Source organism: Mastigoproctus giganteus, chromosome 6 (genome assembly GCF_048544385.1).
Source record: "Mastigoproctus giganteus isolate SK-2022 chromosome 6, ASM4854438v1, whole genome shotgun sequence".
Classification (NCBI taxonomy): domain Eukaryota; kingdom Metazoa; phylum Arthropoda; class Arachnida; order Uropygi; family Thelyphonidae; genus Mastigoproctus; species Mastigoproctus giganteus.
This window is the reverse complement of record NC_143580.1, coordinates 139651560-139674772: the sequence shown is the minus strand read 5'-3', so window position 1 is coordinate 139674772 and position 23213 is coordinate 139651560. Positions and strand designations below refer to the sequence as shown.

The window sequence follows — 23213 nt, the reverse complement described above, 5'->3', positions numbered from 1 at the left end:
TAGCGCTGCGTGTAGAATTTGTGCTGTTGTCATGTGAAGCCAGGTGTTGATGTTATCTAGCCATGCCATTTTCGGTCTGCCTGGGCATTTCTTGCCTTCGATCTTTCCCTCCAGGATGAGTGGTAGTAGGTGATATTTTTGTTGGTTCCTAGTGATGTGACCTAGGTATTTGCATTTCCTGCTGATGATGGTTTTGAGCAGGTCCCGTTCCGTGTGCATGTCCTGCAGGACCTGTGCGTTGGTTATCTTGACTGTCCACGGAATTTTCAGCATTCTTCGGTAGAGCCACATTTCGAAGGCCTGGAGCTTTTTTCTAGTGGCTGATGTTAGAGTCCAGGTTTCTACACCGTAGAGCAGTATTGGCCAGATGTAGCATTTCAATGTGCGTAATTTGAGCATGATGTTCAAGCTTCTGTCGGTGAGGAGGGTTCTTCATTTGGTGAATGCCTGCCTGGCTTGTTCAATTCTGCTTTTGATTTCGGCCTCATGGTTCAGCTGGTCATCAATGAGCACTCCGAGATACTTGAAGCGGTGTATTTGCTCTAATTTTTCGTTGTTTAGTTTGATCGTGATATTGCTTGCAGTCCTGCTGACCTTCATCACCTTTGTTTTCATTTTGTTGATTCGTAGCCCCCATGCTTGGCTTTCTATGTACACTTCGTTCAAGATGGTCTGTAAATCTTGTTCTGAATCCGCTATTAGTGCTGTGTCATCGGCATATCTTAAGTTATTGATGTAGTGTCCGTTAACTTTTATGCCGATATTCTTGTCAGCCAGTGTTTGGTCGAAGATCATTTCCGAATAGATGTTAAAAAGAATGGGAGATAATGGACAGCCTTGCCGGACGCCTTTTTTTATTGGAATTGGGTCTGTCAGGTCGTTGTCATAGCGAAGCCGGGCTGTTTGATTCCAGTAGAGAGTTGTAATAAAGTTGATATCATTGTTTTCAAGCCCAAGTTTTCTCAGTCGGTCAATTAGGCGGTCGTGGTCTACTGAATCGAAGGCTTTCTCGTAGTCAATAAAACATATATACACGTCTTTTTGATGTTCATAGCACCTTTGTAGCAATATTTGTAAACAGAAAATTGCTTCTCTGGTGCCTAGTCCCCTGCAGAATCCGAACTGTGTGTTTCCTAGTGCACTTTCGCACTTACATCTTATCCTTTGCTGAATCACCTTGAGGAAGACTTTTAGCACCTGGCTCATTAGACTGATCAGCCTGAAGTCTTTGCATTTCCGGCTGGTAGCCTTTTTTGGTAGGGCCACAAAGATGGATTGGAGCCATTCGGATGGAATGTCGTTGTTGTTGTAGATTTCATTGAACCATTTCGTTAGTTGTTGGATGTTGCTGTAGTCTAGTTGTTTCAGCAGTTCCACATGAATCTGATCAGGTCCACAGGCCTTGCCTGGCTTTGTTATTCGGATGGCATGTTCCACTTCAGATGTTAATATGTGGAGATTGTCTTCCTGTGTTTGTTGTTGCATTTCTGCCGGTTTTCTGTTGGTGCCGAACAGATTGTATATATAGCTCTTCCAGGTGTCGAGTTTGGCTTGTTTGCTTAGTATAGGTTGATTGTTGTCCGTATATAAACTTGGGATAGGAGCCGGTTTGTAGATGTTTCCAGCTTCTTTAAGCTTCTTGTGCAGGTTATAGTTGTCATTTTTCTTGATTAGGTCTTCAGAAGCCTATAGTAAATATAAACTAGTTTCTAATCCAGTCACAAAGGAGGTTAGGCAGGCAAAGGCAGATTATGAGAAATCTTTGCCAGAGGATGCAAACCCTAGGAGGAAGAGATTGAATCAGATTAGTCCATTTGATATAAAAGGTTTGATTTTTGATGATTCTGCTAATGTAGCTGTTAAACTGAATGAGTATTTTGCATCTACAATCACAAATGAGGTATTCTGTAGAGAAGTGGAGACCAGAAGTTTATCAAACTGTAAATGGTTGAAGAATCGCATGACATCATATGTTTAGTTGAAACGTGGATGCAGGAATCTTTACAAGATGTTTTCCTACTGCCGAAGAATCTCAGCTACACGCCATTCATGACATCAAGAATTAATCGTAGAGGTGGTGGGACAGCAATAATTTTAAAATCCAAATTTAAAGTTTTGAACACATACAACTCTAATACTTTCAACTTTGAAGGAATTTCCCTACTAATTCAAGTTAAGGAATCTCTGCTTCAAATTTATAATATTTATATTCCGCCTGGACCTACTGATGACATCATTAATGAAGTAATAACCTGGATCACTACTGTTCTTAAGCCTCAAACTAACATCATTATAATGGGCGACTTTAACCTTCCCCTGCCCAAATATAATCTACAAATGAAGCTGCTGTCTGACTCATTTTTAGTTCTAGGAGCAAACAAAATCAATGTCCCTGTTACAAGAGGTAATCAAGCGCTTGATCTTGTATACTCTAACTTTCCACTGCATGAAAAATCTAGTACGAACATTACATTTAAATCTGACCACAAAAGTATAGAACTGCAAGCAACAATTTGCTGCGGGAATCCTCGCCCCCCTCTGGAAATCACTAAAAGAATATCATCAATTAAATTCCTTCAGAAAGAAAAGTTTTTGCAGCTCTTAAAATACTACCCATGGGATTCTCTCAAAAATATTCCTATACAGGACGCCACCTTTCTTCTTATAAAATGGCTGAATCAACTGAAAACAGAGTCGGCATCCAAACTTGTTAGAATATCCTCTCACTCCAAACCTTGGTTCAAATCCCACCTGAAACCATACTTTAAAAGTAAGCAAAAATACCACAGACAGTGGAAGAAATACGGCACTTCATCAGCACACATAAAATATAAAAAGAGCAGAGCTTTGTTTCAACTCAAAAAAATTCAGTCATACAAAAATTATGTTATGTCCACGCTAAAGCACAATAAAAGAGCACTATCTACAAAAACAACAGCTACCTTACAGCATGATCTAGTTGTTGAATGGATAAGATGCAATATGAAAACAAGCAGATCTGACATTTTCACTGAAGGTATACAAAACAGATTTATAGCATTTAATTCCTATGAACAAGCAGACAAAGTGCAACATGATGTGTCTCCGAATCAAGCCCTGCTAATTAACCAACTTGTGAACAAAAATACAGTTCAGCGTGCAGTTAACCAAATACGCCCAGATAGTAGTGAAGGCCCTGACGGCATCCCTGGTTTTATTATTAGATTGTCCAGCGTATACATCATTGATTCGTTAGTGCATATCATTTCCAGGTGCATCTGCCAGCCATTCCTTCCAAGACAGTGGAAAACTTTCAGGATTACGCTGATTCCTAAAAAAGCTTGCAGAAATAACCATCCCGGCCATCGACCAATTGCTATTTCGTCAATAATCACTAAAATTATTGAAAAAATTATGCTCCCATATCTTCAACATGCAATCTTCGCCAAGGCACCTGTCAATATGCATTTTGGTCCCAGAGGGCGCTCCACAACAACAAGCTTAGCTGACACCATTGTACGCATCCAAACTGCATTTCAAGACAAGGCACAATGCGACGTATTTTATTTTGACATCAAAGGTGCTTTCGACAACATAGATCTCAAAAAAGCTTTTCAAATACTAAAAAATCACTTTCTCGTTGACACAATGATTATTTCCTATCTTCAATACAGCCTAAATCGCAGACTTCTCCTCTTCCCCACTAATACTGACGATATTCTCGTCACAACCTCAACAGGCATTCCCCAAGGAGCCGTTCTCTCCAGTACGATATTTTCAGCATCTCTTCAACCACTTCTACAAGAAAATCCAAATCTACTGGCATATGCTGATGATTTAAAGTTATTTATAACCTCCAAAGCCAGTGATGATATTCGCAAAGTTATCAATGATGCGAACTCACAGATTTGTGAAATCATCAAGTACCTGAAAGATCTCAATCTGAATATAAATGCAAGCAAATCTGCTCAAATTACTTATTCCCTTCAGAAACAACCCAACCACATAGAAATCAAAATTGCAGATGTCCCAATCCCAAATGTTTACGCTCACAAAGACCTTGGAGTTGTTTTTGATAAAAATCTCTCCTTTAATGCCCACTATTTATATGTTGCTCAAAAAATTCAAAAAGCAAAATGGTTAATGAAACAAGAAACAGCAGCGATTCAAGACAGAAAAACAGTCATTAAGCATGTTCAAAGATGCATCTTTCCCATTCTGTCCTATGCTTCCGAAATCTGGTCTGGTGCTCCTCAAGTAACCGTCAAGAAATTCCTTGCCCTAGAATATTGGGTTCTTAGATGGCTCAATAGGAAGCTTCGCTTTCCACATACAATATCCAGGCAACAGCTTTATAAAAACCTAAAAACAAAGCCTCTGCAACAGATGATCAACGAGTCTGGAGTCATGCTTCTTGCAAAGATAATCACCTCTGCATGCGATTCACCAAATTTAGGCAATATAATAGCTGCCCCCAACAGGGAAAATACAAGAAACCAGCGATTCAAATCCAACCTCTCCAGGCTCAAACAAATGGACAGAATGTTCCCCAATGCATCTCTTCACTTCATAAATCATCACAACATTGATTGCAACAGGTTAATCAACTCTGAAGCCTACAGGAGTCAGATCTCCGATGAAATGAAGAAAAATAATCCAACCCAGTAATGGCAGCTGAAAACTAAATGCCCTGTTCTACAATTTTTTAAATTTCATAACTAAAATTCCTAGCCATTGTTAATATCTATATAAAATTTGCTATGTACATATACTTTATATCATTTCCTCTGTATTCTTATCTGCCCCTAGCCATGTGCTGTGATGGGCTTGCTGTATTTGCAATAAATGAATATTTATTTATTTATTTATTTATTAATAGGGAGCTAAATAACTTATTAATAACTGAGAGCAAAGTGTAGTAGAAATTGTTGAAGTTAAATGTAAGACATGTACCTAGGGTGGATGGGATCTGTCCAGTTTTATTAAGGGAGGCAGCAAAGGAAGTAAGCAAACCCTTAGCCATAATTTTGAGAGCATCCTTGGATTCATGGTAGGGCCTCACAGTCTGGAGCAGTGCAAATGTATCACCTGTTAGTTTAACTTGTGTTCCAGAGAATGTAATGGAGCACTGCTTAAAGAAGTAATACAGGATCATCTAGAAAGAATGCCATTATTGTTCATACACAGCATGGAATGGGTTTGTTAAGGGGAGGTCTTGTCTGACCAATTTTATTAGATACTGCAATGTGGTCACAAAGGGACTGGAATGCAAAAAATAATTTTGATATAATATAACTTGGATTTAGGAAATCTTTTGATACTGTTGCACATGAAAGACTGCCATACAGATTCGAGCAGTATGGTATTAAGGATATGTTGTTTCTGTGAATAAAGGGATCATTGAGTGGAAGAAAACCGAGAGTGGTGATCAATGGATGCTGCCCTTTGTGGACTAATGTTAAGTGGAGTGCCTCAGGGTTCGGTGTTGGGCCCTTGCCTCCTATATCTACCAATGATATTGATGAAGGTTTATCAGGCTTAATGTCCAAATTTGCAGATAATACGAAGATTGGCAGGGTTATTAATGACAGTAACGACGGTATGTGTCTATAATAGGATCTAGAAATGTTGGGAAAATGGGCTGAGAGGTTGCAATTGAAATTTAACATTGACAAATGCAAAGTACTGCATATGGGTAGCAGTAACCCCAGAGTAACCAACTGTGTAATACTACACTCAGGGTAGCGAGATTGAAAATGACATGGGGGTTATTTTGCCTTCAGATATAAAGTTTTTAGCGCTTTGCAGACAGGCTGCCAGAGCAGCTCAAGGACATGATCTGCAAATTGTCACATTGTTATGGAGCAAGAGAACACCACATAAATCCATTTTCAAGTCAAATGGAATCATGTATTTTGTATAATAGGGAAGTATAAACCTCACATAAGTATTGTGTATGGAGTATATATTCCTGGTGACTAGATATATGTGTATATAATATATATTCATAGTGACTAGATATATGTGTATATAATATATATTTATAGTGACTAGATATATGTGTATATAATATATATTTATAGTGACTAGATATATGTGTATATAGTAATATTCACCAAAGTCTATAGTACTGTGAGCCAACTAGTCAGTAGGAAGAATTCTGTTTTAATCCAAGAACAAGTTAGTTAGCATATGCAGTGTGTTTCATTTCAGACATGTTCAATATTTTATTTTCTTTAATTAAATGATTTTTTTTTTTCTTTTTACTCTGATTAGTAGAAGTGTAAAGTAAAGATAGTTATGTTATCATTTAATTACAGTCTTTTCCCGACATACATTAGAGATACGTTCCAGGACTTCTTACATAATCGAGTTTTACGTAACTCGGGAATAACTAATAAAATATTGCTACTATATCTCTGATATGCCAAAATTACAAAAACCATATAATATCCTCAGTAGAATGAAGAAAAATAGTTATATACCATATCTAGTCACCATAACAGTTAATATATACCAAAATAGTTATATACCATATCTAGTCACCATAACAGTTAAAAACGTTATCTGGCTACAGCAGTGAAGTTGTACCACTTTCACTTATTCTCTTAGGCAGCACCATGATAACTGTCAAAATGAAATTTCCTTTAAAGAACTTCACAGGGTTAAGTTAGGATAACAGATAGGTGGAACAGGACCAAGAGATGTGTAACAAATGCAAACAAAAGCTCCCACTTTGCTCTCAAATAAAATTGAACTGTGCTTCGACGTAGTTCACCTGTCTCAAACATATGTTGTTGAATATTTCTTCAGAATTTTTAAAGCAGAAAATGAAATGTTAACTCTAGTTATTTACCTAGATTCTAGTTATTATTCAACATAGTTTGTAGGGGAACAAAAATAAAAACTTATTCTTATTGTTCCTTCGTTCGATTTCACTCTTAAAAATTATATAGAAAGTATTTTTAGGATTTTACAAAAAAAAATTTACTTAAGTCCAAATTTACGTAACTTGGGCTTATGTAAGTCGGGGACCAACCTGTACTCAGATTATAACTTTCTAGAACACTTAGTAAAACTAGATAGTTTTATGTCCTTTCAACTTAGCCATTCAATTTATTACAACTGTATAATATTTATTACTCTTCTCGCATGTACTCTTTTTTTTCTCCCTCGTTAATATATATACTGTATGTGTCTCTTAACAAGCAATGCCTTGTTCACGAGTCTTAGATAACAATTCATGTGAAGTGTGCATGGACTGTCTAAAGCTAAAGATACTCTTTTAAAACTGCATTTAATCTGTGAATTTCTTTTTTACATACATTTGTATTGAAAACAAAATAATAATTGCTGAATTTCTATTTGTCTGATTTTAATGAAATTTGAATGACTTGACAAATATTTCTAAATGGTTCAAATATAAATTTCATGAAAATCCATCCACTGGGAGTTGATTAGTTAAATGCAGACAGATGAACATGGTGAAGACAATAGGTACATATGCATATATATGAGAATGTGCCTAAAAATTTTTCATCTCCAGTATCTAGTGGAGACAATTTTCTTGGTTTTTAAACATTTTCCTGTGAAAATTTGCACCATATCTCTTTCTGAGGCAGAAGTAATGGCTTTTGGGACTCAGAAAAATCTAGTTTTTCATTAAAAACATCTTTAAAGTTTTTCATTGTCCTACAGTGTACTAGAACTTATCAAGGGTTTTTTTTTTTTTTTCTAGCTGATGCTATATAAGCTTGCTTTCTTGCATTATGGGCCTTCACTAATGCTAATGCTAAATACAATTTTAACGAGCACAGTAACTACATTTATTAATTGGTTTAAATGAAAAAGAAAAAAGATAGTGTATATTGTTTGCCATTTCTTTCAGGAAAAAGAAATGATGTGGAAGCAGAAATGAAGGGTTTGTAATGAATTGATGACACTCTAAGTGAATAGATGACATCTTCAATATTCTAGAGTGCTTCCTGGAATTCCTTGGGGGAGAATCGAAGGGAGCGATTTTCCAACACATCACAGTCTAAAAAAAATGTGCGAAATGCGAAATGTTTGCAGACCTGGCAAGAACAGGACATGATCTAGACAAGGAGGATGCTTTGTGTGTGTGCTAGATTCAGCGACCTTGAGGAAATTAGGCGCCAACTTAGCATTCTGATGGGCATCTATGAGAGTTTGAGTAGATGCCCTCGAGGAAATTAATATGAGAGGCCCATCAAGCCTTCAGCTGCCAAACTCAATGCCAGAGCTCACTCCTGTGCACCAGGCAACACAGCAGCAATCTCCAAGGCAGAATGCACTGGTCCCACAGGAACTAGTTATTCTTGGTGACTCTGTTGTCAGGGAGACGGGGAATATATTATGCAAAACAGATAGGTGCAACAGGACCAGGGTATGTCTGCCCAGGGCAAAAGTTGATGACGTTGTACAGCATATATCATCTTTTAAAGGCACAAAAGGTGATATTGTTGTACACGTTGGTGCTAATGACATTAAGAGTAAGAGATCAGTAGATTTAATTAACAGGTGAGTTTTTAAAAAAAATCACGAACTAGGGTTGCATTTGAAAGTGTCTGCAATTCTGCCCAGACACAATAGGAGTGAGTATATGATGAGAGCCTTGTCAATAAATTTGGCCCTGTAGAGATTGTGCAAGGCTTATGGGGTAGAATTTTTTTCAGCATGGTCTGTGGTTGCTAACAGGAGAGACTGCCTCTACAGGGATGGGATACACTTAAATAGAAAGGGTGCAAGAATATTTGCTGATGCTATCGAGGTAGTGTTAGGTGGGTCAGAAAACTGCTAGCTTGCTTCCGCGGATTCACAGACTAAAAGTTTAGCAGTAGCTGCAGGCAGAGGCAAAAGCAATTCTTGTACTGCTTATATTGTAATGTGCAGCAACCTAGAATGCAGGTTGCTGGAGATTTCAAGAGCTGCTGGGAGTCATCATGGAACAAGTAAATACATGGGCTGTGTTAGGGTAACTAAGAGTAAGAACAGGTGCATGTACACCAATGCTAAAAGTATAGTAAATAAATTTGATGAATTTGAAGTGTCATCATGGGCCTTTGCTAATGCTAAAGTTTGGTCAAAATTATTTTCCAAATATTGTGATGATTTTATTGAACAATGTTATTGTTAAATACTTCATAATGAGTGAAAAAACATTTACTGTGTACACACTGAGTAATTTTAAAGCACAATAAGTACAGTTTAAAGCACAATAAGTACAGTATTAAAGCACAATAAGTACAGTTTAAAGCACAATAAGTACAGTATTAAAGCACAATAAGTACAGTTTAAAGCACAATAAGTACAGTTTTAAAGCACAATACATACAGTTTTAAAGCACAATATGTACAGTCAAGGCATCAAAGGCAGATATTGTTGAGATATCAGAGACATACATGGTGTCACACAGATATAAGCAGAGCAGTGCAGAATTGGATTTTGGGGAGTACAATTTGTACAGAAAGGATTGACAGAGTAGAAAGGGAGGAGGGTTTATGCTGTTAGTTAAAAAAAACACAAATCTAAGGAAGTGCATCCAGTTGACATGGGTCGACAGTACAATGTTGAGTCAGTTTGATGTGACATAAACACTAGGAAAAGGAAAATGAGCATAGGTGTGTGTTATAGGCCTAATGACTGATGAGTACAATGAACAGTTGTGCAGAGAAATAGAGTGGGCCAGTAAATCAGAATATCTTGTAATGGGCGAACTTGTGGATTGGTCACTTGCATGCTAGGAAGACTTTTGTGGATTTATTGGAGGATTGTTTTCTACAGCATCATGTTCGAGAGGCAACCAGAGGGAGTAATACTCTTGATCTGATTATCAGCAGTGATAACACATGCATTAAGAATTTGCAGATAAAACTACCACTAGGTGACAGTGATCACAATGTACTGATGTGGGATTTACTTATAGATGTAACCACCATCAAGGTTAAAGGGAAGGGTTTTCGTAAAGGTGACTACAGTGGTCTCAGGAAGTTTTTAAATTCTTTACAGTGGGATCAACTGATGATGTTAAAAACAGTGAATTCTAAATGGGAAGCCTTCAATGAATTAATCTTGGAAGCTATTAGGCTTTTCATACCAACTAAGAAATACTGTTCAAAATTTAGACCTAAACGGATGTCAGAAGAACAATCAGGCTCGTGGTGGAGAAGAAAAACGCATTTGATGCATAGAAATTAGTAGGTGACACAGAAGCCTATGGAGATATAAGCTAGTCTGCAATCATGTCACAAAGGAGGTTAGGCAAGCGAAGGCTGATTACAAGAAATCCTTGGCAAAGGATATAAAGACCTCTTTACTTATGTAAACTCTAGAAGGAAAGGGATGAATCAGATTGGTCCACTTGATGTTGGTGGATCGACTGTTGATGATCCTTCTCAGATAGCTTACAAACTGAATAAGTATTTTGCATCTACATTCACTCACGAGGAATTCTGTAAGGAAGGGGAGCACAGAAGTTTACTAAATTCTAATAGGGAGCTAAATGATTTTGTAATAACAATGGAGAGCAAAGTGGAGGAGAAATTGTTGAAGTTAAACATTTTTTTGTGTTTTAAACATAAAGAAAGCACTTGGGGTAGATGGAATCTATCCAGTTATATTGAAGGAGGCAGCGAGAGAAGTAAGCAAACCCTTAGTTATAATTATAACCCATAATTATGAGAGCATCCTTAGATTCAGGAGATGTCCCATGGACTGGAGATGTGCAAATGTATCCCAAATTCACAAAAGGGGTTAAGGGTGGCACAAATAATTATAGACCTGTTTAACTTCTGTTCCAGGGAAAGTAATGAAGTCACTGGTTAAAAATGTGATACAGAATCACCTAGACAAGACTGCAGTAATAGGTCAGATGCAGCATGGGTTTGTTAAGGGGTAGTTTTGTCTGACTAATTTCATTGGATACTATGATGTGGTCAGAAAGGAATTGGATGCAAAAATTAATTTTGATATCATATACCTGGATTTCAGGAAAGCTTTTGATACTGTTGCACATGGAAGACTGCTGTACAAATTGGAGCAGTATATCATTAAGGGTAAGTTGCTGCAATGAATAAAGGAACGGTTGAGTGAGAAATGGCAGAGAGTGGTAATAATGGACACTGCTCTATGTGGACTAATGTTATTTGTGGAGTTCTCCCTGGTTCGGCGCTAGGCCCATTGTTATTTTGTGTATTTATTAACGATATCGATGAAGGTTTATCAGACTTAATGTTCAAGTTTGTTCATGATACAAACATTGGCAGGGTTGTTTATGATAGTAAAGACAGTATGCTACTGCAACAGGATCTAGAAAAGTTAAGTAGATGGGCTGAGAGGTGGCAACTGAAATTTAATATTGACAAATGCAAAGTACTGCATATGGGTAGCAGTAACCCAAGAGAAATGTACCAACTTTGTGGTACTGTACTCAGGGAGGTAGAGAATGAAAAAGACCTGGTGATAATTGTGCAGTCGGATATGAAGTTCTCTGAGCAGGTGATGGAGTTTTGTCAACGATATATAGAAATTTTGCTAGCAGAGACAAGTATGTGATTATACCTTTGTATAAGCAATGGTCAGGTGACACCTTGAGTACTGTGTACAGGTCTGGAGGCCTCATTTTAGGAAGGATGTAGAGTTGCTAGAATGAGTACAGTATAAGACAAGATTGGTGAGAGGAACAAAGGGGTTCTCTTACCAGGAGAAGCCTAAATTCTAAAAGTTGCAGCATCTAGAGACTAGGCACCTGTGATGCAATCTAATTGAGGTGTACAAAGCCTTGAATATTTTGAGCAGGCTCAATGCTGATGGGATACTTCCACTCACTCAGATTAAGAAGTTGAGGGGCATAGATTCAAATTGGGGAAAGCAAGTTGTAGAATAGATGTGTGGAAATTTGCCTTTAGCCAGCAGGTATTTTATTTCTGGAACAGACTTCCATCTGTTGTTGTTGTTGTGAAAGTTGATAGCTTGAATAAATTTAAGGCTGAACTAGAGAAACATTTGGAGTGATGGAATGAGTGAAATGGGAAGAGGTGTTTTTTTTTTTTTTTTTTTGGCTGATGCTCTATAAGCTTGCTTTCTTTCTTTTTTGTTTCTAACATCACCAAAGTGATATGAGAAACAAATCGCTATCACTGCACTCTCCAGAGAAATTTTGTATTCACCATGTCCATTTAGATGTAAAAACAGTCTTTGAAATGTATTTTGTCCGCAACGTTGGCAAAAATGATTTTATTCACTTGGGCTATTGGCGAAATTGAATTTCAAGATCTGGAAGCCTTATTTTAGTCAGAGATCCAATAACTGTGAATGATTCTTTGGCTGGATAACAGAGATTCTTTGCTGTTATTTTAACTGGAATAGATGTCAGGGTTCTTTGCATTAAACTGATCAGTTGATATTGGTGCTTACTAAGTTCTGCATTCATTTCTCTGCCCAACTTTTCATGAAGTTCTCATTTTTCTGAGTAGGAGTTGTCAAGACTTCTTTAAATAGTTGAGCTGCATGATCTCCTTGGAATAAAAAAGTCTCCTGAGCTTCCTCTTCATTTTTCTTCACTTGCTTCTATCACTATTGCATTGAAATGCCATTTCTAGTCACTTCAGTGCAGTTTTGAGGTGCCATTTCTTAGTTTAATCATTTGGAAAGCTATAAAAAAATTCTTCTTTCTATATTATTCTTTAAAAAAAAAAAATCTTATTACAGATATTTTGGAAATGCAGTACAGTTATTATGATAACTATACAATATGCCTCTGAAATAGGTTCCGAGAAATATTTTGGTTATTCTTAATGTTAGAGAGTGTGTAATTACACAATTAATTTCTGCAATATGGTAATATCAGCGATTGCAGTTCAAGTCAGCATTGCATGTATTTCACTGCAGTCACCATGACTCTTGTATTTTTGACCTGCAGTCACCATGAATTTCTGCAGTATCTAAGGAAGATCCTTTCTTAACAGCATTTTTTTAAATATGCCCACTAACAAAATAAATTTTTTTTTTTTTTTTTTTGCTTGTGAAATTGTGCCTACTTACCTGAACCTTAAATTCATCAGTACTTTGTAAAAACATTTAGTTACATTTCTGTAATCAAATGTGACTATGCTAGGTTCACTTTTGTTATGGTTTACATGCCATGATAATTCTGAAAAGAGGCAGCAACATGCAGGTAATTCTTTTTATAATATATTGTTCAGTTATTGAAGTATTTAATACCATAAGAGTCAAAAGTAAAGTGGTGGAAGTAATTTTGTGACCCTAAAAAATACTAATGTGTAAATTTAAAGAATTTGGAGATAAGGTGGATAATACACACATAATATGAAAATACTTATTCACTTATTGAGATATGATACAACTGTCTGGTCTCCAGAGTATTGGCCAAATGAAAGCACTAATTCTTTTAAATTACAAGGTTTATTTTACCAGTTATTTTTATTTATTTTTATTTTTTGAATTTTTGGTCAGGTTTTGATTTGTTCTGGTCCACTCTGTATCTCCATGGGAAGTGTTCTATTTCAGAATAAAACAAAGGCCTTTCCACATTGATAAATAGTAGTATAATCACTCAGATATCATTTTTTCCTCTGATATTTGCAAACTATTATTTTTAAAACTTTATTTGTATTTCATGGTTTTCTGGTCTTCTTAGTATAAATATGTGTCAATATTTCCTTCTGCTCTGATTAGGTGATTCAAAGATATTCGAAACCCCATCTTCGGTGTATTTTTATGTTTACCACTTTTATGGCTTTTGTTTGAGTAAAGTGTTGTCATATTGTATATCCTATATTTATGACAAACTCATAATATGAAATATTTTTATGGGGGTTGGGGTCACACATGATACATCAAAGAATAATTGGTTCTCATTGTTTTATATAGTATGCTTTTAGTCAAAACTAAAAACAGATATGAATAGATGATACAATTTTTCAGAGTTCCATTTTGTAAAAATAATTTTTATGTGTTATATAAGTCCAGTTAGAATAGCAATATTAGAATTTGTTTATTTTATTTTATTTTCTCTCCAGGTGGCAGTAATATTAATGGACACACAGGGTTCGTTTGACAGTGGCTCAACAATGAAAGACTGTGCAACAATTTTTGCCCTTACAACTATGATTAGTTCTGTTTTGGTAAGTTTCTCTTGACACTATTTTAACAAAAATCATAATAAATTTACATGAACAAGTAATGCAATTCATGAATTTAATTATTTATTCCATTCCATTTTGATTGAAAATAAGTAAAATAGTCCAAATAGTTTTATATATTTGTATACATATTTCAAAGTAGCAAATTTCTTGAAAATACTCCATAATACTGCATATATTAGTGTTTTTAAGTATGAGCAAAAAATTCTGGAAAATACAAAGCTTCTTTTCTTGTCATCCCATATATGGAATCATAATGAAATGTTTTCTTCAAACATTTTAGCATTTTTAAAAAAAAAATTCCTATGGGGGTGGGGGGTATCAAATAAATTTGATCACAGCCATTCAGGAATGTGGAAAACTAGCATGGTAGTTATGAGTTTTCTCCTGACATGCCATTTGGAAAAAGTCTACTTTGAATCCCATTAAAATTCTATAGTTAAAGGGATGGTTGAGTGAAAATGGTTACTAATCTGTGTGAGAGAGAGAGAGAGGAGGACATATTCTTCCAAAATGTGTCCCTCGGGGCTTGCTGTTGAACCCTTACTGTTTTTAGTGTTTACTGATATTTGCTGTAAATCTATGTTTGCTGATAATTGAAAAGTGGGCAGGTTGGTTAAACAGTAAATTGAGTATACTACTTCAACAAGACTAGAATAAATTAAGCAGATAGGATCAAAAGTGATAGTTGAGGTTTAACACCGATATGTGCAAAGTACTGGCATTCTGGTAGTAGTAAGTCCAGAATTACTTACCAATTGGGTAGTACTGCACCCAAAGTGCAGTACTACCCAATGGAGTGGAATAATGCAATCATAGTTTTGCTGCATAAGAAAGGAGATAAATCAGAAATTGGAAATTATAGACCAATTAGCTTGTTATTCCACATCTACAAGTTGTTCACAAGGGTCATTACTAACAGATTAGAAAGAATACTTGATGAGAATCAACCGAAAGAGCAAGCTGGCTTTAGGACTGGATTCTCAACTATGGATCACCTTCACGTAATATCACAGCTAATGGAGAAAGCAGATGAATATAAAACACCATTATGCCTGACATTTGTGATTATGAAAAGGCATTTGACTCCATACAGCATAAGGCAATGTTTTGGGCACTGGAAACACAAGGCATAGATACCCCATACATTATGATTTTCAAGAAAATATATGAGAACGCTCCTTTATCAGAGTAGAGAAAGACAGTAGCAAATTTAAAATTGAGAAAGGAGTTCGACAAAAGACAATTTCTCTGAAGCTGTTTACTGCTGCCCTTGAGGAAGCTTTCAGAAGATTAGACTGGCCGCAGAAAGGAGTCAATGTGAATGGAGAGTACCTAAACCATTTACAATTTGCAGATGACACTGTGGTCATAAGCCACGATCCCAAAGAATTAGAGGAAAATCTTAATCAGTTATGCAGAGTTAGTAAGGATTTTGGACTAAAGATGAATATGGCTAAAACAAAAGTAATGATGAACAAGTATGCCAAAGAAAGGGATATAATGATTGAAGGAGCAGTAATTGAAAATGTTAAGTCATATACTTATCTGGGACAAGTCATCAGCTGTAATAATGATAAATGGCTGGAAGTCAAGAGAAGAATAAATTTTGGTTGGATAGCATTCAGGAAATATAGTCACATACTGAGGAGCAATATCCCAATTTGTCTGAAATGTAAAATAATGAACCAATGTATACTCCCCACCATGACTTATGGAAGTTGGGCTCTTGAAACTTGGGCTCTCACCAAAAGAATGGAAGAGAAGCTGAGAACTACACAGTGAAGAATGGAACAAATTATATTGGGAATCAGACTGTTAGATAAGAAGAGAAACACATGGATTAGGCAGCAAACTCAAGTAAAGAACATTCTTATCAAAACTGAAGAACTAAAATGGTCTTGGGCAAGACACATAGTTTGAAGACATGATGACAGATGGACTAAAAAAATAACAGAATGGTACCTAGAAGAAAATCTGGAAGGCAACTACTCAGATGGACAGATGAAATTCACGAGTTTTTGGGTAGTAAATGGAGAGGCCTTCGTGCTGCAGTGGATTGAAAATGGCTGATGATGATGATGCACCCAAAGTAGTAGTGAGTGAAAAAGACCTTGAGATAATTGTATAGTCCAGCATGAATTTCTCTGAGCTATGCAGATAGACTACTATGACAGCTCATTGGTGGTTCTATAATTGATGTATACAGTAATTTTGATAGTAAAAACAGAGAAAGTTGTCTCATTGGATAAGTCATTGGTTAGACCAGTTGTGTGTAAAGTGTGGGCTCGATCCCCAGAGGGGTCTCTGGATAAATTAAAGGGGTCACTGCAATTTTTAAATAAAATTATTTTTTGTCTACATAAAAGCTAAAAAACCTGTTGTTAAAATTCCTTTTTTTCAATACTGTAGCTGTAGAGACCTTACTACTCAAAGTCTGAGATATGAATAAATCATACTGCAACTTTTTTTTTTTTTTAGGGTGACTTTACCGACCGGGCTAGCCGGGTGGGTAAAGTGCCTGCCTAGCAACCCAGAGGTCACGGGTTCGAATCCCCCCTTGGGCTTGGATCAAAGTACTGCAAAAACCTTGGGAGGTGCATTATGGCCACAGAAGCCAATGCACCAACAACTATCAAAAAAAAAAGAAAAAAAAAGTGACTTTCTTTATTATTGGCTGCACCGTGAATACACCTTAATTTCCTCTCTGGCTATGGACACACACAGAAAGCGGCTGACTAGTGCGACTTCTCAGTATGTATTAATACTTTTCAGTACACTTGCTGAACCGTAATCCCGTTAGCTCATAATTCGTGTTTCCAACAGCACAAATTTTCATTCTTCTTGATTAGACCGGGGTTCGAGCCCGTCCCCACCAAATACGGAGGATGCTGATAGATCAGGGAATGAACACCGCATATCCCGGAGCAATATGGCCTTAGTTGCTAATGCTCCAAAAAACCAAAATAACAACAACAAATTTTCAAATTGCCTAAAGGCCAGAGGTGCGAATATGCGGTGGCAGTAAATAGTATATCTGTTGCATACGTGCTTTATTCTACTTCATAATTTGGTGCTTTCGTTTGTGAATTTGGAAGCGTTTTTCATTTTTCTGCCACTTTATACTTTTTATATTGCTCGTTTCATGTTATTATAGTTGTTTTTAAGAAGAAAAAAAATATATATTTTACCAGACAATCGGGTAATCAGAACAAAAGGGCCGAGGAGTGACGATAATAATGTTGCTACAGATACTTCAGAAGCTAATAAGGTAAGAAATATATCAAGTGAAAATTTGGACACTAATGTTATTTAAAGTTTAGTGCAACCACCAATTTCTGGAAGAGAGCCTCATATTCTTAATGAAAAGGAGTGAAAAAAACTGGAAAATATCAAGAGGAATTTTTGAAGTACAGCTTCAGTTACATTGTTGTTGATGATGAGCAAAGTCCTGTGTGCATAATATGTTATGAAAAACTGTCTAACGAAAACATGAAACCTCTTAAATTAATGACACTTACAAACGAACATCCAGAGCTAATGGAAAAACTGAATCCTTTTTCAAAAGATGCGCCATAAAAAGTGTGAAATCTTTTATGAAGAAACATATGGCAGTTCCTTGTAATCCTTTAAGAGCATCGTTGGAAGTTTCATATTTGATGAGGAAAAAATTTGTAATTGCACACTATTGCTGAATCTCTTGTTCTCTCTGCAAAGTTTTGAATGATACAGCTTTATTAAAAGCTTTGTGATCAGCTTTATTAAAAGTAGACGCTTAAATAGCAGACTTTTCAGTGAAAAGTTTGCTATTTAATACTTCATTGCAAATTACAGTGAAAAGTTTTCACTATACTTCACAACGAATTGGGATCCGGTTATGACAAGCTTCTTTTATATATGCTTCTTGTTTGAGGTCAAAAAGAAACACTTCTTTTTGACCTCAAAGAAGACGTGAAGTTTTATTGTTTTTATCATATAAAAATCAGAATTTTGCTCAACTATTTATAAATCAAAAATTATTTTTAAATAATTTTGAAAAACTTAATGATTTAAATTTAAGTCTTCAAGGACGGGGAAAAATATATTAATACAGTACTCAGTGATAAAATAGAAACTTTCAAAAAGAAACTTAATCTTTGGAAAACTGAATTTGAAATGTTCCCACGGTTTTCTGATTTTGTTAATAATATTGACATTTTACAATTTAAGGATATCATTGCCACCTACCTAACAATGCTAATTAAGAATTTTTTTCAAACCATTTAATGTATCTCCAGAAAAAAAAAAAAGTTGTATTGGATTCGATCCCTTTGCTTTTGAAAACTATCCTGAAATTACCATTCAGCAAAAGTTAGATCTCATTGACCTGTCGCTGACAAAGCATTACATGCTCGTTTCAAGACTACATCTTGTGCTTTCTCTTCGAGACGAGTAACCACAATTTTCAAAAATGGCGAAACAAACATTGTTACCTTTCGGGTCTACATATTTATGTGAGATTTGTTTCTCAAAATTAACAGCTATAAAAGCAAAACAGCATTCCAGACTTGATCCAGAAGATGAAACGAGATTAGCAATTTCAAATATGGATCAAATATTATCCAAGCTCATCTTTCTCATAAATTGTTTTGTTTTAAAATCATTCATCTTTTTTATTGGTTTGTAATCTTAATTGAAGAATTAGAATTTGATTTGTTGTTCTTGCTGTATTCAATTAAAATATTAAACAATTATTTTAATGTGGAAATTAAAAAAAATTATTTTAATGTGGAAATTAAAAAAAATTATTTTAATGTGGAAATTAAAAAAAATTATTTTAATGTGGAAATTAAAATGGAAACAATTTTTTTATTCTTTTCTCGGTAGTTGAATAAAATTTTCTACTACATGCTATTTTTCCTTGCTAAAAAGTCTGGTCATCCTACCTCAGGTTTTACATTGAGGGGTCAGGTCAATTTTTTATTTAATAAAGGGGGTCGCGAGTGAAATAAGTTTGCTCGCCACTGGGTTAGACCATACCATGAGTGGTTCATAAACATTTGGAAGCCTAATTTAGGAAGAATGTAAAACTGTTGGAATGTCTGCAAAGAAGAGCAAAAAGATTAATCAGGGCCACAGAAGGATACTCTTATGAAGAAAGACTAGAGTTCTGAAAATTGTAGTGTCTGGAAACTAGTCACCTGTGAGGATACCTAATTGAAGTGTTTAAGGCTTTAAATGGGTTTCAGCTACTAAATGCTGATTTATTTTTTCCCTGTTAATGCATTCAAGAAGAAATAAGTTTAAATTGAAAAGGAATAGTCACAGGATAGACATGCAAAATGTTGCTTTCGACCAGAGAGTAATTGAATTCTTATGAACTTCCATTTGGTTTTGTGTAGTTTGATTAAATTTTAAGGATTGCACAAATTATTAGAAAGGGAGGTCAAATAGTGTGAGTAGTTTGGTTGGTTTGTTTTATTTATTTTTATTGCCGATGCTGTATAATCTTGCTTTCTTGCGTCATATGCCTCTACTAATGCTAACGTGTACAAATCTGTGAGATCAGCATATTATTCCAAAATGCTAGGAGCCAAGATTCAATCTCTTTTGGATCTACTTGCCAATGACAACTACAGTTTCCTTGCAGTTGCTGAGACATGGCTTACACTCAAAAGTGACAGGCACTCTCTCTCTCTGCCAGTTTTAACTTTCATTTTCATGCTGCTCCTTGCAAAGATCGACAGGTGGTAGTATATGCCTGTTTACCCCCATAGCCCACCTTGTCATCTCCCACCATCATTATTAGACTTCTCAGCTTGAAACTGCAGCTTTCCATGTCAAAATTTGTGACATTGTCGGTGTTGGGAAAAAACCATGGACAAGCTGCAACCTGATGGCCTATGCTGATGACTTAATATTGTTGGTGTATAGGCTGTCAAGGAAGCAGCTTGAAGAAAGATCTAGAATGGCTTTGTCAGTGGTGAAGACCTGGGTTGAGAAACATAAAATGGAAATCTCACTTAGCAAGACTCATATGGTAATATTAAGAGGTAAGCTGAGTGAAAGTAGACACCCAACAGTCAGGCTGTTTAATAGCTCCATATCATATGCCCCTTGGTCAGATGCCTGGGGGTTATTGTAGATGAACGAGTGACATTCTTGTCTCATGCTTGGTATATAAAGGATAAAACTAGATCCATTTATATGAAGTTGAAGAAAGTACTGCAAGTCGATTGGGGAATCAAGGGAAAAAATCCTTTTATCTTCTGTATAAATGTGTTTGTGTACCGATCATGATATATGCTTGTGGGGCATGAGATTATAGAGTGAACTATAGCCATGTTCGAAGGAGTCTCCTTTCTGCGCAGAGATTTGCCCTACTCGGAGTGACACGATCCTGTAGAACTGTCTCAAATGATGCCTTGCAAGTTGTTGCAGGCAAAGAACCTATTGATTTAGTAATTGCCAAGAAATCTTTAGAATGTGCCACTAAGAAAAACTTGTATTGAAATTATGGGTATGAAGGCTTGTATAGATATGACAAGACAGCATAGTAGGTTAGATTTAAAGAAGGAGAAAAAGAGTTTACAAATTGAATTATGTGGCATACAAAGGTGGGATGGTTCTGAGTTGGGCTGTGTCACTCAAGTTTATTCCTGGAGTTGACACAGTTAATAAGATGAAGTTAAAACATTGGCCTACTCTTGGCATGTTTGTGACTATGCTGGTGACGGGGCATGGGCTTAGAAAAATATTAGAAGAGCTTGGAGTATAGTCTAATGAATTATATGGATGTGGGTGCACCAAGGATATGTAGCACATTATGAAATATTGTCCAGGGTATGATGATATAAAAAGACAATTTGCAGGAAGGCTTGGCACCGACTCATATAGCTGCCATGAACTTTTTCAAAGTAAGGAGAAATATATTGCCTTCCTGGACGTTGTGAGTGCTGTTCACTTGAGAAGGAAGGGAGGCTAATTGTAAATATGTATATATATAAATAGTGAGTTTTTAAACTTTACAGTTTTATGTTTATGATATACAAAATATATATAAAAAGTATAAAATTTTAAAATATACAAAATATGAGTTTTATAGAGTTGAAAGGTTAATTTTTTTTCTTTTTTTAGAATCCCACATCACTGTACTGATGTGGGATTTACTTAAAGATGGAGCTACCATCAAGGGTAAAGGGAAGGATTTTTGCTTTCACAAACGTCACTACAGTGGTCTCAGAGACGTTTTAAATTGTATACAGTGGGACAACTGATGATGTTACCAACAGCAAATTCTAAATGGGAAGCATTCAAGGAAATAATGTTGGAAGCTACTACTTGGAATCTTGGAAGCTTTTTGTTCCGACTAAGAAATACTGTTCAAGGTTTAGGCCCAAATGAATGTCAGATGAACTAATAAGACTCGTGACACAGAAGAAAAATGCATGGGATGCATATAAATTATCAGGTGACACAGAGGCTTATGGTAGATGTAAGCTAGCCTGTAATCAATTCACAAAGGAGGTTAGGCAAGCAAAGGCAGATTATGAGAAATCTTTTGCAAAGGATGCAAAGACTTCTTTACTTAAGTAAACTCTAGAAGGAAGGGGATGAATTAGATTGGTCTACTTGATGTTAGAATTAGCATTAGTAGAGGCATAATGCAAGAAAGCAAGCTTATGCAGCATCAGCAAAAAAAAAAAAAAAACCCTCCATTTGTTCCAAATGCCTGTCCAGCTCAGCCTTAAATTTATTTAGGCTATCAACTTCCACAACAAAAGATGGAAGCCTGTTCACCAATCAACTACCTGCTGGCTAAAGGCAAATTTCCGTGCATCTATTCAACTGTCTTTCCTCAATTTGAATCTATGCCCCTCAGATTCTTAATCTGAGCAAGAGGAAGAATCTCATCAGCATTCAGCTTGCTCAACCCATTCAAGGCCTTATACACCTCAATCAGATAACCTCGCATGTGCCTACTTTCCAGACACTGCAATTTTCAGAACTTAAGCCTTTCTTGGTAAGCACACCCCTTTATTCCCCTCACCAATCTTGTTGCCCTTCTTTGAACTCATTCTAGCAACTCTACAGCCTTCCTAAAATTAGGCCTCCAGACCTGTACACAGTACTCAAGGTGGGACCTGACCATTGCCTTGTACAATGGGATAATCACCTCCTTTTCCCTGCTAGCAAAATTGCTATATATCATTGACAAGACTCCATGACCTGCCCTGGCAGTCCATCTGCACTGCTCAATGGACTTCATATCTGACTGCACAATTACCCTGAGGTCTTTTTCACTTTCCACTTCCCTGAGTGTAGTAACACACAGTTGGTACATTTCTTTTGGGGTTATTGTTCCCATATCAATGGTTTGGCTGTGGGTGATCACTCTCAGATAGCTGCCAAACTAAATGGGTATTTTGCATCTACTTTCACACATGAGTTATTCAAAGAGAAGAATGCCAGATGTTTATCAAATTCTAACAGGGAGTTAAATGATTTTGGAATAACAGAGCAAATTGGAGGAGAATTGTTGAAGTTAAACATAAGAAAGGTACCTGGGGTAAATTGGATCTATCCAGTTATATTAAAGGAAGCAAAAGAAGTAAGCAAACCCTTAGCCTTAATTATGAGAGCATATTTGACTCAGGGAAAGTCCCCATGGACTGGAGATGTGAAAATTTATCTCCAATTCACAAAGGGGGATCAACGGGTGACACGAGTAATTACAGACCTGTTAGTTTGATTTCTGTTCCAGGGAAAATAATGGAGTCACTGGTTAAAGAAGCATTGCAGGATCATCTAGACAAGACTGCAGTAATAATTCAGACACAGTATGGTTTGTTAAGGGGAAGTGTTGTCTGACCAATTTGATTGAATATTATGACGTGGTCACAAAGGATGGACCTGAATGCAAAAAATAATTTTGATATCATATACTTGGATTTTAGGAAAGCTTTTGATACTGTTGCACATGGAACACTACTGTACCAATTGGAGCAGTATCAGATTAAGGGCAAGTTGCTACAATGGATAAAAGGATGGTTGAAGGAGAGAAGACAGAGA

The 23213-nt window shown here is 36.2% G+C and overlaps 1 protein-coding gene across 1 annotated transcript in view; it reads left to right on the top strand.

Moving 5' to 3' along the window:
• LOC150084619 (atlastin-2-like) overlaps positions 1-23213 on the top strand; it is a 403792-nt gene that overhangs the window by 102896 nt on the left and 277683 nt on the right. The window contains exon 4 of the mRNA XM_090375357.1: positions 14040-14144. Within this exon, the coding sequence (XP_090231483.1) occupies positions 14040-14144 (105 nt within the window). The remainder of the gene's footprint in view (positions 1-14039; positions 14145-23213) is intronic.